This window comes from Lynx canadensis, chromosome E1, assembly GCF_007474595.2.
Source record: "Lynx canadensis isolate LIC74 chromosome E1, mLynCan4.pri.v2, whole genome shotgun sequence".
Lineage (NCBI taxonomy): Eukaryota > Metazoa > Chordata > Mammalia > Carnivora > Felidae > Lynx > Lynx canadensis.
This window is the reverse complement of record NC_044316.2, coordinates 52,905,916-52,917,961: the sequence shown is the minus strand read 5'-3', so window position 1 is coordinate 52,917,961 and position 12,046 is coordinate 52,905,916. Positions and strand designations below refer to the sequence as shown.

Below are 12,046 nucleotides of genomic sequence, written 5' to 3'. Positions count from 1 at the left end.
AAGACTGTAGGGAAGACGACCCCCTTTCCTGGGACTGCTGGATTCTGGCTAACGGGCTGCTCCGAGTCCTTCTTGGGGGAGGGGGGGCTTCCTTGGAGAGCAGCCCCAGGGCTTTGCAGCCGCAGGTTCTTTCTAAAATGCAGGCCGGGGGCATCTGGCTGGCTCCCGTTGGTAGAGCATGAGACTCTTGTCTCCGGGTTGTGAGTTTCAAGGCCCACATTGGGAGTAGAGCTTACTGAATGAATGAATGAATGAATATGAAGGCGTCAGCAAGTCTGCATTTCTTCTGGAGGTACTAGGGGAGAATCTTGCCTCCTCACTTTTTACAGCTCCCGGAGACCTCCTGCCTTCCTTGGCTTATGGCCCTTCCTCCATTTTCAAAACCAGCAGAGTAACTAACGTCTTCAAACCTCTCTCTCTCTTTCTCCTTTCCTGCCTCCCTCTGGCTCTCCTGCCTCCCACTTTTAAGTCCCCTTGTGATGACATTGGGCCCACCCAGACAATCCAGGGTAACCTCCCCCGTCTCAAGATCCTTAACCACACCCACAAAGTCCCCTTTGCCACGTAAGGTAACTTATTCACAGGTTTCAGAGATGAGGACGTGGGCATTTTTGGGGGCCAGTATTCTGCTCACTAGAACACTGATAAAAGCTGCTCCTTGTTCGTTCTGTATCCTTCAGCATGAAGAGAAGTTCAACAATATTTTTGAGTGAATGCTGAGTGAATGAACGAAAGACTAGCTCCCTAGAGGCTGGGTGGGGGCAGAACCATCGAGGGGACGCCGGAAGGGCTCTGGATAAGGAGGAAGAAACCAGAGTGTAACCTGAGCTGGCCCCATCACGCCTCTTCTGCTAACTCATTTTTGCTGGCGGTCTGGGCCTGTGGCATCCCCCCCAGAGCTGCCGGTGACAGGGCATAGGAACCCCAGGAGGCTCCAAGCAGCCTCTACTCCCCCTGGAAGGGCTCTGGGCACAGAAGCCGAGGAGAGGACGGCCTGAGGACCAAGATGCACGGAGGTGGCAACAGTGGGGGAGAAAAGCTATCAGGACCCCCTGAGCCCCACAATGTCCTGTCTCCTTGACTTTCAGACCCAAAGTGCATGTCACATGACCTCTCAGTGGCCTCAGCACGCTCTCGAGCCTGAGAGGTCAGGCTCCTGCAGACGGAGCCTATGGTCTTTGGGAAGCTCATCTAAGTGCGACACCTACTGGTTCAGGCAGCCCTTCTCACCTCTCAGCCCTGGTTTCTTTGTCTGCAAAATGGGTACAAGCAACTTGAACAGTTGCAAGTCAGGACAGGAGGAGGCCCAGATGAGAAGTGTGGGTGGCTCATTAGTGCCATTACTGAGCCCGCGCCCCTGGGGGAGACGGATGCCTTTCCTAGAGTAGACTTCCTAGAACCACCGGACTCCCAGAGACCAAGCTCTTGGGCAAAGGCAGAGCAGGCCCATCCCAGCTGCTGGACCTCCCTGCCCTGCACTCCAAGTGGCTATTGTGAGGCCAACAGCTGTCCCCGCCAAGTGGCATCTCTGGGGCACAGAGCAGTGGAGAGGGCAGGGCACACTGGCTCATTGTCCTTGGGGCTGAGCTGAACAGCAGCAGCTGTGGGTCACTGGGGGCTCCTCTGGCCTCCACTCCATCCCAACACCATGGCTATCCAGCCACCGGGCCCGTCCCTGCTGGACTTAGAGCGGCCCCTCCAGCAGCGCCTGAACAGCATGGAGCCCCCTGTCTCCTAGGGGGGCCCCTGTCTCCTCCTTTATCAGGGGCCCTTAGGAACAGAAAGCTTGAGGAAGGTGGCACCTTGCGCCTGGGGGCAGGACACCGTTCCTCACTCCTTATGGCACATACCTTCTGGGAGGGACGGCTCCCACCCAGCTACTCCCTGATGTCAGGCACCCACATGCCCATATGTACTTCTCACACAGCACCGTGGGTATGGTCACGCCGTGGGTCCCATTTCACAGATGCAGAATCTGGGGTTCAGGGAGGTGATTAAATGACTGGCCCACGATCACGGGCTAGGGCCCCGCAGAGCCCGGATTTGAACCCTGGCCTGCCCAATGCCACAGTCTATACCCGTGGCATGAACTCAGGGTGCCCAAGGCGGGAGGTAGGCAGATAGATGCACAGACACCAGGGAGGAGGGCCTGGCCACACTCGGCCTGGAAAAGCACTGGCTGAGATTGATCCAAGGCCAGGGGGAACGGGCTCGAGGACCTCCCCCAGTTCCTGACAAGAGAATTCTAGAGCTCCCTGCACGCCTGCTTTTCAGAACACTGCATCTATAGAGGGAAAGGGGCAGGGTGATGCTGATTCAGGAAATCTGCAGCCGGAGTTAAGTGGGCGCCTCATAATGATGGTGATTAAAAATTAACACCACTGTTTGCAGAACGATTTGGGTGTCCACTTTGCAGCCATGAATTAATTAATCGATGAAAACACCAGTGCTGGGGACAGGCTCCGGGGCACAGAGGGAGGACTATGAGGTTCCAGGGGGGGCACCCGGCTCCCCACTCCGGCGCCTTCTCTGGCCTGGGGCTTGCTTTGTGTCTCTGCACAATGGGGTTGCTGGTGCACTTGGGGAGCCTTGACGTGGTAGTATACACGGGGGGCAGCCTCCTGGTTCGAGTGACAAGAGTGCGAAAGGATTTAGGAGGTGGGAGACCCAGACCTGCCCCCAGTTGCCACCAATTAGCTGTGGGACCTCGGTAGTCACCTACTTCCCTGTGTGTCTATTTGCTCATCTGTAAAAGGGGTGAGGTCTCCTGCAGCTGAATTTCCGAGCGGGCGGATGAATTAGTTTGCTGGGGCCACCATAACAAAGTATCACAGAGGCGATGGCTTAAGACAACAGACATGTCCTCCCATCGCGGAGGCCACAGGTCCGAGAGGGCGGTGCAGGCAGGGCGGGCTCCCTGGGGAGAACCGTTGCCGCCTCCGTCGGGGTCTCTGGGGGTAGCCGGCCACCCTGGGTGCTCCGCGGCAGCCGCCAGAATCCCGTCTCCTCCTCCGTCTTCATACGGCTCCTTCTCTGCGTCTCTTCCATCGCTGCGTGTCCCAAGCTCTCCTCTTGTAAGGCTCCCAGCCATGGGGTTTAGGGCCCACACGAATTCCAGGAGGACCTCACTGAGATCCTTAGTTACATGTGCAAAGATCCAATTTCCAAATCAGGTCACATTCACAGGTACCAGGGGTTAGGACTGGGTCTCCCTCTTTGGGGGAGACCATTCAACCCACCCTAGAAGGCATTTGGGGTAAGCAAAGGCTGCGAATGCCAGCTGCTGTCATTCTTAGGCCAAATCAGTGACTGTGCTCTGGGACTGGGGAAGTCATCTAGGCAGCATCCTGGGCACCACCCTAGGCCAGCCAGGCACTCAAGAGGTGCGACCGGGAGTACGGGTCGTGGGCGGGGCCTTGACCGAAAGAGGAGGGGCCGCTGGGGTGGATGGAGGGAGGAGTCTGCACGGGGGCGACCGAGGCGGGGGGGGGGGGGGCCTCCTCCAAGCTCGGCTCTTGCCAATGAACCCTTTCCGGCCACCACAGTGCAGGGAAGCATCCCTGGAGATAGTTCCAGGCTCTAATTATTATTTTTATCATCCCTTAAATAGCTGCCTGTCCTCTCCTCCTCCATCTACTCTCCAGGGTGCCTACCCCTTCCGGGACGCTCCGCTGGCTTCATGATAGAAAACTAAGCTCTAAGAGACACTCGAGTTTCAAATGCCAATCTTGTCACCCCCACCCAACAGAAGGACTAACTAAACCCTGACCAACCCCCTTCCCACCACCATGTTGCTTCATTCTCCATGCCCTCATATGGCTGGCCTCCCTTCTGGAACATGCCCATGGCCACCAGACGCTCTTCGGCCGCCCCTCCCTGCCCGTGCTGCGCGCCCCCCCCCCCCCCCTACCGTTCATACCCCTGTTAACCTCCCCCTGTTAGCCATTATCGTCCCCCGGGACCAGCGTGTACCTCCCCACTTGGCTGGGCTGTCCCTGGGGGCAGGAACGCAGCACTCTGTTTTGGGGCCCCAGTCCCTTGTACGTAGATGCTCTGTGGATGTTTATGGAAAGAAACCATCGAGAGATCAGGATTTGAATTCCGTGTCACCATCTTCCCAGCTGTGTGCCCTGGGCCTCGCTGAGTCGTGATGTCCTCATTTGCCTGCCTGCCTGCCTGCCCTGCGGGGTTGGTGTGTTGATAGATGAATGTGTTCTCAGGACTACTAATCAATGCACGGGAATAGGGTTCCTGCCCCAGGGGCGCCCCTATGCCCCAGCCTCCCACAGGCCCCGGCTCGGCCCCCTGCCTCCCTGGGAATGAAGTCAGAGGGAGGCCCGGGCTTTTGGAAACTCTCGGATCCCTTCCCCGCCCCTCCCAGCCCCGCCTCAGCTCCAGGTGTCTCTCTCCCCAGCTATTTTCTTTTCTGATCCCGAGTTCAAAAGAACACCACCAAATCGAGGAGGAGCGCGGCGACAGCCACGGGAAAACAAAAGCCAGCAAGCAGGCCCCTTCTTGCAGGCCCGCTCGGGCCTGCAGGGCGCTGCCCACCTCTCCCCGCTCGCTCGGTCCAGGAGGGAGGGCGTCGGGGTTCTGCGGGCTCCAGTGCGACTCTGAAAACACCAGCTCCAGTTGGAGGGAAGGCCAGTTCAGGGCCAGGGCGTGGGGGGAGGGGGGGAGCCTGCCCTAGTTAGAGCCCTAAAATGCTCCTTTGAAAGCACTCTCAGATGTCCCCAGCCCTGGGGGCAGGGGTGGTGTAATAATAATAAAACAACATTTGCATAGAGATTTCGTTTACAAAGCACTTTCTCAGGGGTGGGAGGCGCTGGGGTGGCCTGTGGAATCCTGGCTGGGAGGCCTCTGGTTGGTTCCACCCCCAGCCGAGCTCGCGATTGTGTGCGCGTAAACAAAGCGCTATTCATCCAACTATTTCCGATTCCTCTGGATTTCGTTCCTTTTTCCCTCTCCCATGAAGAGCACGTTCAGGGCTTGTCACTCAGGCCAGAAAAGGGATGTCAGGAGTCCCAGAGGGAGGGGTCGGCTGGGACCCGATTGGAGGGAAGCGGGGAGGCGGGGTGGGGGGGGCGGGGGCTCCCTCCCTCTGCACCCCTGCCCCGCCCACCCCCTCACCCTTTGGCCCCCAAGCTCCTGGGAATCAGAACAGCCTCGCTGTGGTCGGTTTGTGCAACTCTGCTCAAGGCTAACCTGTGGCTTTGTCTTCATGTTGAAAGACTGAGCACAGGTTTGGTAATGTCTGCGCATACGCCGTGCGTGCGTGCGTACGTGCGGCTTTGCTAATTCTTCCCCAGCGGCGCGCATTGTGAGCGGGATGTTAGGTACACCGCGCGAGGGCGCGGGGCCCCGGGGCGTCTGCACCTGCACCAGGTGGGAGTAAGAAGACAGCTGTGCCTAGAGAGCAGCCCAGCTGTCACCTGGCCACTGGCATCCGGGGATGAGGGGGGCAGCACCAGACCCTGCCCCCTTAAGGGCCTCTGATGAGCTATATAGGGTGCACCTGCAGGGGCTTGAGCAGGTTTGGGCGGCTCGGCAGGAGAAGGAAGATGCAAGAGATCATTGCTGGGCTAGAGCAGTTCACCTTCACTTTCGAGAAGGATGTAGAGATGCAAAAGGGCACTGGACTCCTGCCTTTCCAGGGCATGGACAGTGAGTGAGGACAGGGTGTCAGCCGTCCCCCTGGGGGACCTTGCGCCGTTCTCTGGGCTTCTCCGCTCAGCCCCTTCACTGCGGCACACCAGGGGGGCCGAGTTGGGGACTGGGGCCTGCCACCCGTGATTCTCAGCTCAGCACCCCCCTTCTCAGGGGCTGAGGGCTCCCCTCTTACATACTCTCCAGGATTCCAGGAGAATGGAGCTGACTTCCAGGCAGCCCATTTTCCAGACGGGGAAAGCGGAGAGACACAGAAAGGGAATGGCGAGAAGCCAGGAAAGTCCACATTGGCCTCCTGAGTTGCCTTGGGCCCCTCCGTCACCTGTGTTTCAGAGTTGGGGGCTTAGGTGTTGAGGTCTTGAGGCTGGTTCTGGAGGCCAGCATCCAAAGAGCCAGGCCCTAGCCCCCAGGCCCAAGCTTTGGGGAGGTTCAGGGTTGCGGGGGGTGGGTGGGGGTGGGTAGGGACTTCCTGAGGAGGAAAACCCCCCTGGCAGGGGCAGCCTCTGGTGAAGCTACCTTCTCTCTTTCCTTCTTCCCGTTCTAGAGTCGGGCTCAGCCGTGTGCAACTTTTTCGCTAAAGGGCTCTGTGAGAAAGGTGGGTCAGCAGGTGAACCGGGGCGTGGGGGGCTGGGGCCGTCTACACATCCACGCCCTCTTGCAAAGAAATCCAAGTGCTCTGGTGGAAGGTCACACCCAAGCGAGTCATTGGCCGGGTGAGGGTAGGACTATTTACCAAGAACCCCTTCCCAGCAACCCTCACATTCTATCAGAGGGGTGGCCAAGCATGAGGCTGGTCCTGTTTAGGAACTTGGGAACTGGGGCATCCTTCCTGCTGATGGCCGTACCCCCCGTAAGAAGGTAACAGAGTCACACAGGACATTTCTACTTCCTTCTCAGTTGTTAGTTACAAAGCCGGCTCTTAGGTCAGCACGTTAGGTCTCCGGGGTCAGGAAACACAACCTTTGAGGGGGGTTTCTGAGACCTGGTTTTAGCAGGCCCTTAACAAGCACTGTGTGCCAGGGGCCGTGCTGGGTGGGGGTCCCGGGCTGGAGCCACGGCTCTGCTCTCTGGTAGGAGCCCCACCCCGAGCCTGGAGGAGAGGGGGGCTGTGAGGCTGCTGGGAGCTGTCCTGACCCCCTGGGGCTTCCCGGGGTTTGAGAAGCACGAGGGCAGGCCAGGCAGAGAGGAAACTTTGGGCAAAGGTGTGGCAGTGCTAAGACGACAGCCCGTCCTCCGTGTGGCCTCCACCAGGGGTCAGGCGACGGGATGGACGAGGGGCACGCTCCTCGGGAATCCCAGGCAAGCAGGGGGTGGGGGTGCTCCCAGCTGGCTGCTCTGCTGTTCCCAGGGAAGCTCTGTCCCCTCCGGCACAACCGAGGGGAGAAGATGGTGGTGTGTAAGCACTGGCTGCGGGGACTGTGTAAGAAGGGCGACCAGTGCAACTTCTTGCACCAGTACGATGCCACCAGGATGCCCGAGTGCTACTTCTACTCCAAGTTCGGTAACGCCCCTTCCTGGCTCCGGCCCTTACCTAGGGGGGTTGGCAGTGGGGACTGGGGAGACAGGAAGACGTGTGACAGGGAAGCCCAAAGGAGACCGTGTATGTCTCCGGTGGCCGACCGGGCCTCTCTGAGCCCCAGGCGCCTGCTTTTCCAGCCCCCTAGGAACAGTGGAACTGTACTCTGGGATCCCTGTTTCACTGGCCCACAGGCTCGGGCACACGCTAGTAACCCCCACCCCCACCCCCACGGGAAGGGTGGGGTGAGGCTGGACTCAAAGGCTGAATTGTTTCCCTTTGCAGTCCTGGCTAATCACATACCCGGACTGACTGTCCGGAAATAAGCCTGGAATGGGCCGTGTCTCTGTCCCCGGGGTGGGTCCGGGCCAGCGTTTCCCAAACAGCAGGATTTGAAAGCCACTTTCACGATGCTTGCCAAACACAGAAAGCACCTGTGCCATTGACCTGTGTCACTGTCGATTCTTCCGACTGTCTTGTTTTACAGAGTGTTATTTTAGAAGAAAACTTTGCATTGCTTCCGTAAGCGGAAAACTAGCATCTCTTATTGGCAATGCAGGGTCACTGTAAACATACAGTCATGAGGTTCAGAAGCACAGCCTCTAAAATTATCTTGTGTGGTCGGGTTGGGACCAGTGTCCTCCTTCTCTCTGGCTTTCAGACCTCCTTTTGTCGTGCACAGGGCTGCCCGGGGCAGGAAGCCACAACCACTTGCCACCTCATTTAAGATTCAATCGGCAAGTGTGCCTCAGATCTTGTAAAATATCTTCCCAGTGAAATTCTACAGCTCAGTGCTTTCCAGAGCTGGAAGGAGCCTTAAGGATTATCTAGTCCAGTGCTTTTCAAACTGTGTTCCAAAAGAGTGACCTGGAGGGACAGAGAGCTGCCACAGTCTTCAGGGACGTCTCTGACTGGGGCAGCTTTGGGGTAAGCTGCCCTCAGTGCCAGTGGCGGGGGGGCAGTGGGGGGAGGTCCCGGCTATTTGGGAAGAAGGCGAAGCATCCCCAAAGAGCTCCTCCCAGGCCAAAATTCTGTGTCCTGCCTGCTGGGAGTTGAGGTCCCGCAGCCTGCATGTGTTCTTGGAAGGGAAGGACAGAGTTTACCTGAAGCTCAGCTTCCCTTGGTCAGCACCTAAATAAACCTCTTTCATTTAAAAATGCCACTTACCATTAAAAAAAAATTATAACATTTATTTATTTTTGAGAGCTAGAAGGTGACAGAGCACCAGTGGGGGAGAGGCATAAAGGGGGGGGGGGCACAGAATCCGAAGCAGGCTCCAGGCTCTGAGCTGTCAACACAGAGCCTGATGCGGGGCTCGAACTCACGGAAACTGAGATCCTGACCTGAGTGGAAGTCAGACGCTTAACCGACTGAGCCCCCCGGGCGCCCCAAAGTAATTATCGTTCTTATTGGAAGTAAACTGTTTTATGTAGAACATTATGTTGGGAGGTGTTGGAGTGGGAAGGGGCAGCTGAGGGGGCCCAGGGTCTTGGGCCCTGCAGCTGGCTGGGCTCTTCTAACAGCTACCTGGGGGACTCCGAAAAGGCTGACTGGAGGGTGAGGCGCGGGTGCCACCTGCTGGCCGCCAGAGGAATGCAGCGTGGCGCATCCAGGCCAGGACAGAAAGACAGCATTGCACTGGCAGGTGACTTCCCGCCGCTGCCTCCGCCCGCCCGCTGCCTCCTAGATCAAATGCTCGCCAGCCCTAGGGGAGGGATGTCACTTCCATTCCTCAAAAGGCGGGAGCCCAGAGGCTGCACTCTGTCCTGGCTGCACACGGCACTTCCCCTCTCTGAGCACTGCTGTCCTCGTTTGTGAGGCGGGAAGGCCAGGAGGGAATGGTGATTTCAAACTGTTCTTAGGCATCAGCGGTGAAACCTGCTTTGCAGAAGGGCGACCTTTAAGTAGATCTCTGGAGAAGTTTGAAAACCAATGGGGCAAACACCATCAAGTCCTTTTGGCTGTGAGAAGCACCGAGTTGTAGACTTTTTTTTTTTTTTTAACGTTTATTTATTATCGAGAGACAGACACAGAGCGTGAGCAGGGGAGAGGCAGAGAGAGGAAGAGACACAGAATCCGAAGCAGGCTCCAGGCTCCGAGCCGGCAGCACAGAGCCCGACACGGGGCTCAAACCCACAGACTATGAGATCATGACCTGAGCCGAAGTCAGTCGCCCAACCGACTGAGCCACCCGGGCGCACCCGTGAGTTGTAGGCTTTTAAGGAGGATGGGATTGGAAGCATCCACCAATTCTCTACTCACATGAGGTGAAAGATGAACTGATTCCTCCTCACGCTCCTTCAGAGCCCTGGGCTCCTGCAAGAAATCTAAGAGTGTTCTTACAACAATTCTCCAGTGGTCTGTCCCACGAGGCTGACTCCTTCTAGAGGACCCGAGTCTTGGTCTATAACCCACAGCTTATAGCACAGGCATCGGGCAACCACAGGGGTCCCTGTGTAGCATCTAGCATCAGACCACCGCCAGCTTTGGAGCTGGTCTTGTTGGCCTGTCCGCCAGAAAGGACTGTACCCTGGTTCTAGAAGCACCGTAGGTCTCCGTCGCAGAGACAAAGCACAGAGGGCCTTGATTGAAACGCATCCACACTGTGTCCTCTTGGATCTTTAGGGGCTCGCTCTGGCTCTCCTCTCCCCGCCGCTTCTTCGTTCCTTCCTCTCTGGTGGCCTCCAGATGCCTTCCGTTCCAGTCCCTCCCTCTGGATATCTGGCCCTGCCTCTGCTCTTCCAGATGTGTTTATTCTTACCCAAGTCCTACTTAGCAAGTAGTATTGGGATCCATTCTTCTTAGTTTGCAAGAAGGATTAGAAAATCCTTGCTGTCTTCTAAAAGCTGCTGCTGATGGAAGGAAGGCAAGTGGAGGCTAGGCAAGGCGGTCAGTCCACTTTGGGGAGGGTGGAAATGAGCGTTAAGATGAGCCCGTTTTTAAAGAATGCTGGACTTTTCAGGTGATTGCAACAACAAGGAATGTCCCTTTCTCCACGTGAAGCCAGCTTTCAAGACCCGGGACTGTCCTTGGTATGACCAAGGTTTCTGCAAGGATGGTGAGGCCCCGATGGAAAGGGAGCACTAGGTGATCACGATGTGGGGGGTGTCCCCAGCAGGGGAAGGATGCATATTCCTGATAAGGCCCCGTGGGGGTGTGCTCCTGGGTTAAAATCCCAACGGAAGACCTTTCCATAGTTCTCCCCCAGGCTCGCTCTGGTGGAAAAGAACCCTCTGTGTATTGTAACATTCAGCCTGGCATGGCTTCTCCCAGCGGGCTTACTTGGGTTCAGATCCCAGTGACTTCAGAATGTATCAGCTGCGTGACCTTGAACGAATTGCTGAACGCGGCTCCTCACTTATGGAAAGGGGAAACAGCTCCTTCGTAGGGTTATTGAGCTGGCAGATATAGGACCTCACAGGAAGCCCTTGGCATCGGGTCTGGTCCAGGGGAGACCAACCACATGCATTCTCTTGTCTATTTCTTTTACCCACCTGGGGGGGGGGTGCTGTCACCTAAGCGTACTCCACCTGCCCCATTAAGAGGCAGGGTCCCCCCATTGGAGTCCCTGTGCTCTGAGTACTGCGCCCTTTACTTTCATTGGTGTTCAGGTGCACTGTTCTGAGTCCTCGGCAGTGTTCCTTTGGGGGCATTTTAGGGGACAATTAGTAAGCTGTGGTGGGGTTAGTCTTTCCTCAGCTGTAGCTTCTGGAGCTAAGTAAAGGTGACAAATGACAGTCTACAACCACGTAAATCCTCCAAGATGCAGTGTGTCAGGGACGCCTCCGACCCCACTGCTCAGCACTGGCCAGCTGGCACCCACCCAGCACATTCCGAGGTGGCCATTCCCCTCTCAGTCACGTGGCTAGGAAGCAGGTGCTTTGGGCAGGAAAGGACAAGGTTTATATACCCTGTTAAGTGGAGAGCTATGACTGCCATACCCTCCCGGTGAGATCTGTCATGTGCGTTTCTGGCTGTTCTCTGCCCAGCAGGTCCCCTGTGCAAACACCGCCATGTCCGTAAGATCATGTGCGCTAACTACTTCGTGGGCTTCTGCCCCGAGGGACCCAGGTGCCAATTTGCACAGTAAGTATGACACCTGGATTAGCAACTCTAGTACGGTGCCTGCTTTCTGGCTTCTGGATCTAGATCCTTCTATACCTTCACTGGTCCAAGGTGGAAAATGAAGTGTCTGGTGAGCATGCCCCCCCTCCCCCCTGCAGTGATTTCCTTGCTAACTCACCCTGCATTGCCCCCCCCCCGCCCCCCCCCTCCCAGGTGCTGCACCAAACTCTACCCCAGGCTGTTCATGTGTATTTGTGCGGGGCTGACAGGCATGTAGCTCTTCCCAAACTGTTCTAGAAATGAGCAGAAACACTTAAAACCCACCCAACCCTCTGCAGTTCTCCATCATCCCCCGGCTGGGGCATGGGCTCCTTCCCCAGGGGGCTCAGAAACCGGAAATCTGCAGTAGGCTGGCGAGGAGCACGCTAATGAGCAGGTGATGGAGGGCTGGAGCCAGGCTGTAACTGTCTCTCTCTCTCTCTCTGTACTTCCCTCAGTCCCAAGATGAATCTTTTATTCAACCCGAGTTTCACGAAGGTGAGTGTGCAGGCAGGGAGGGGGCAGGGGTGTTTCGTTCCCTTTACCGCACGCGCTCCCTGGAGAGCACTTACTCTGTCTGGCACCGCACTACGCCCAGCTGCCCTCACCCTCGCACGATCCGCTCCAAGTACCCGTCCCGGGAGAGGCACCTGCCACGGCCCAGACCCCCTCCCACCTCGGCAGCCTCTGCGGCAGGTAGCGGCCCTGCTCAGCTCATCAGCCCTCGAATTCTCCTTAGTGGGCGGCATGTGTGTGTAA

General features: G+C 57.2%; 1 protein-coding gene across 1 annotated transcript; it reads left to right on the top strand.

The window, feature by feature from the left end:
* Nucleotides 1–5,561: 5,561 nt before the first annotated feature.
* CPSF4L (cleavage and polyadenylation specific factor 4 like) lies at nucleotides 5,562–12,046 on the top strand. Its single transcript, XM_032595714.1, has 7 exons — nucleotides 5,562–5,664; nucleotides 6,212–6,262; nucleotides 7,016–7,168; nucleotides 10,146–10,241; nucleotides 11,176–11,269; nucleotides 11,746–11,785; nucleotides 11,972–12,046. The coding sequence occupies exons 1-7, from the start codon at nucleotides 5,562–5,564 to the stop codon at nucleotides 12,044–12,046; spliced, it is 612 nt and encodes a 203-aa protein (XP_032451605.1).

Excerpts from the sequence above, each read along its gene's own strand:
- CPSF4L (XM_032595714.1), top strand. The coding sequence starts at position 5,562 with ATGCAAGAGATCATTGCTGGGCTAGAGCAGTTCACCTTCACTTTCGAG. Across the intron at positions 10,242-11,175 it reads CCAAGGTTTCTGCAAGGATG|GTCCCCTGTGCAAACACCGC; the intron begins GTGAGGCCCCGA and ends TCTGCCCAGCAG. Across the intron at positions 11,270-11,745 it reads CCCAGGTGCCAATTTGCACA|TCCCAAGATGAATCTTTTAT; the intron begins GTAAGTATGACA and ends TACTTCCCTCAG.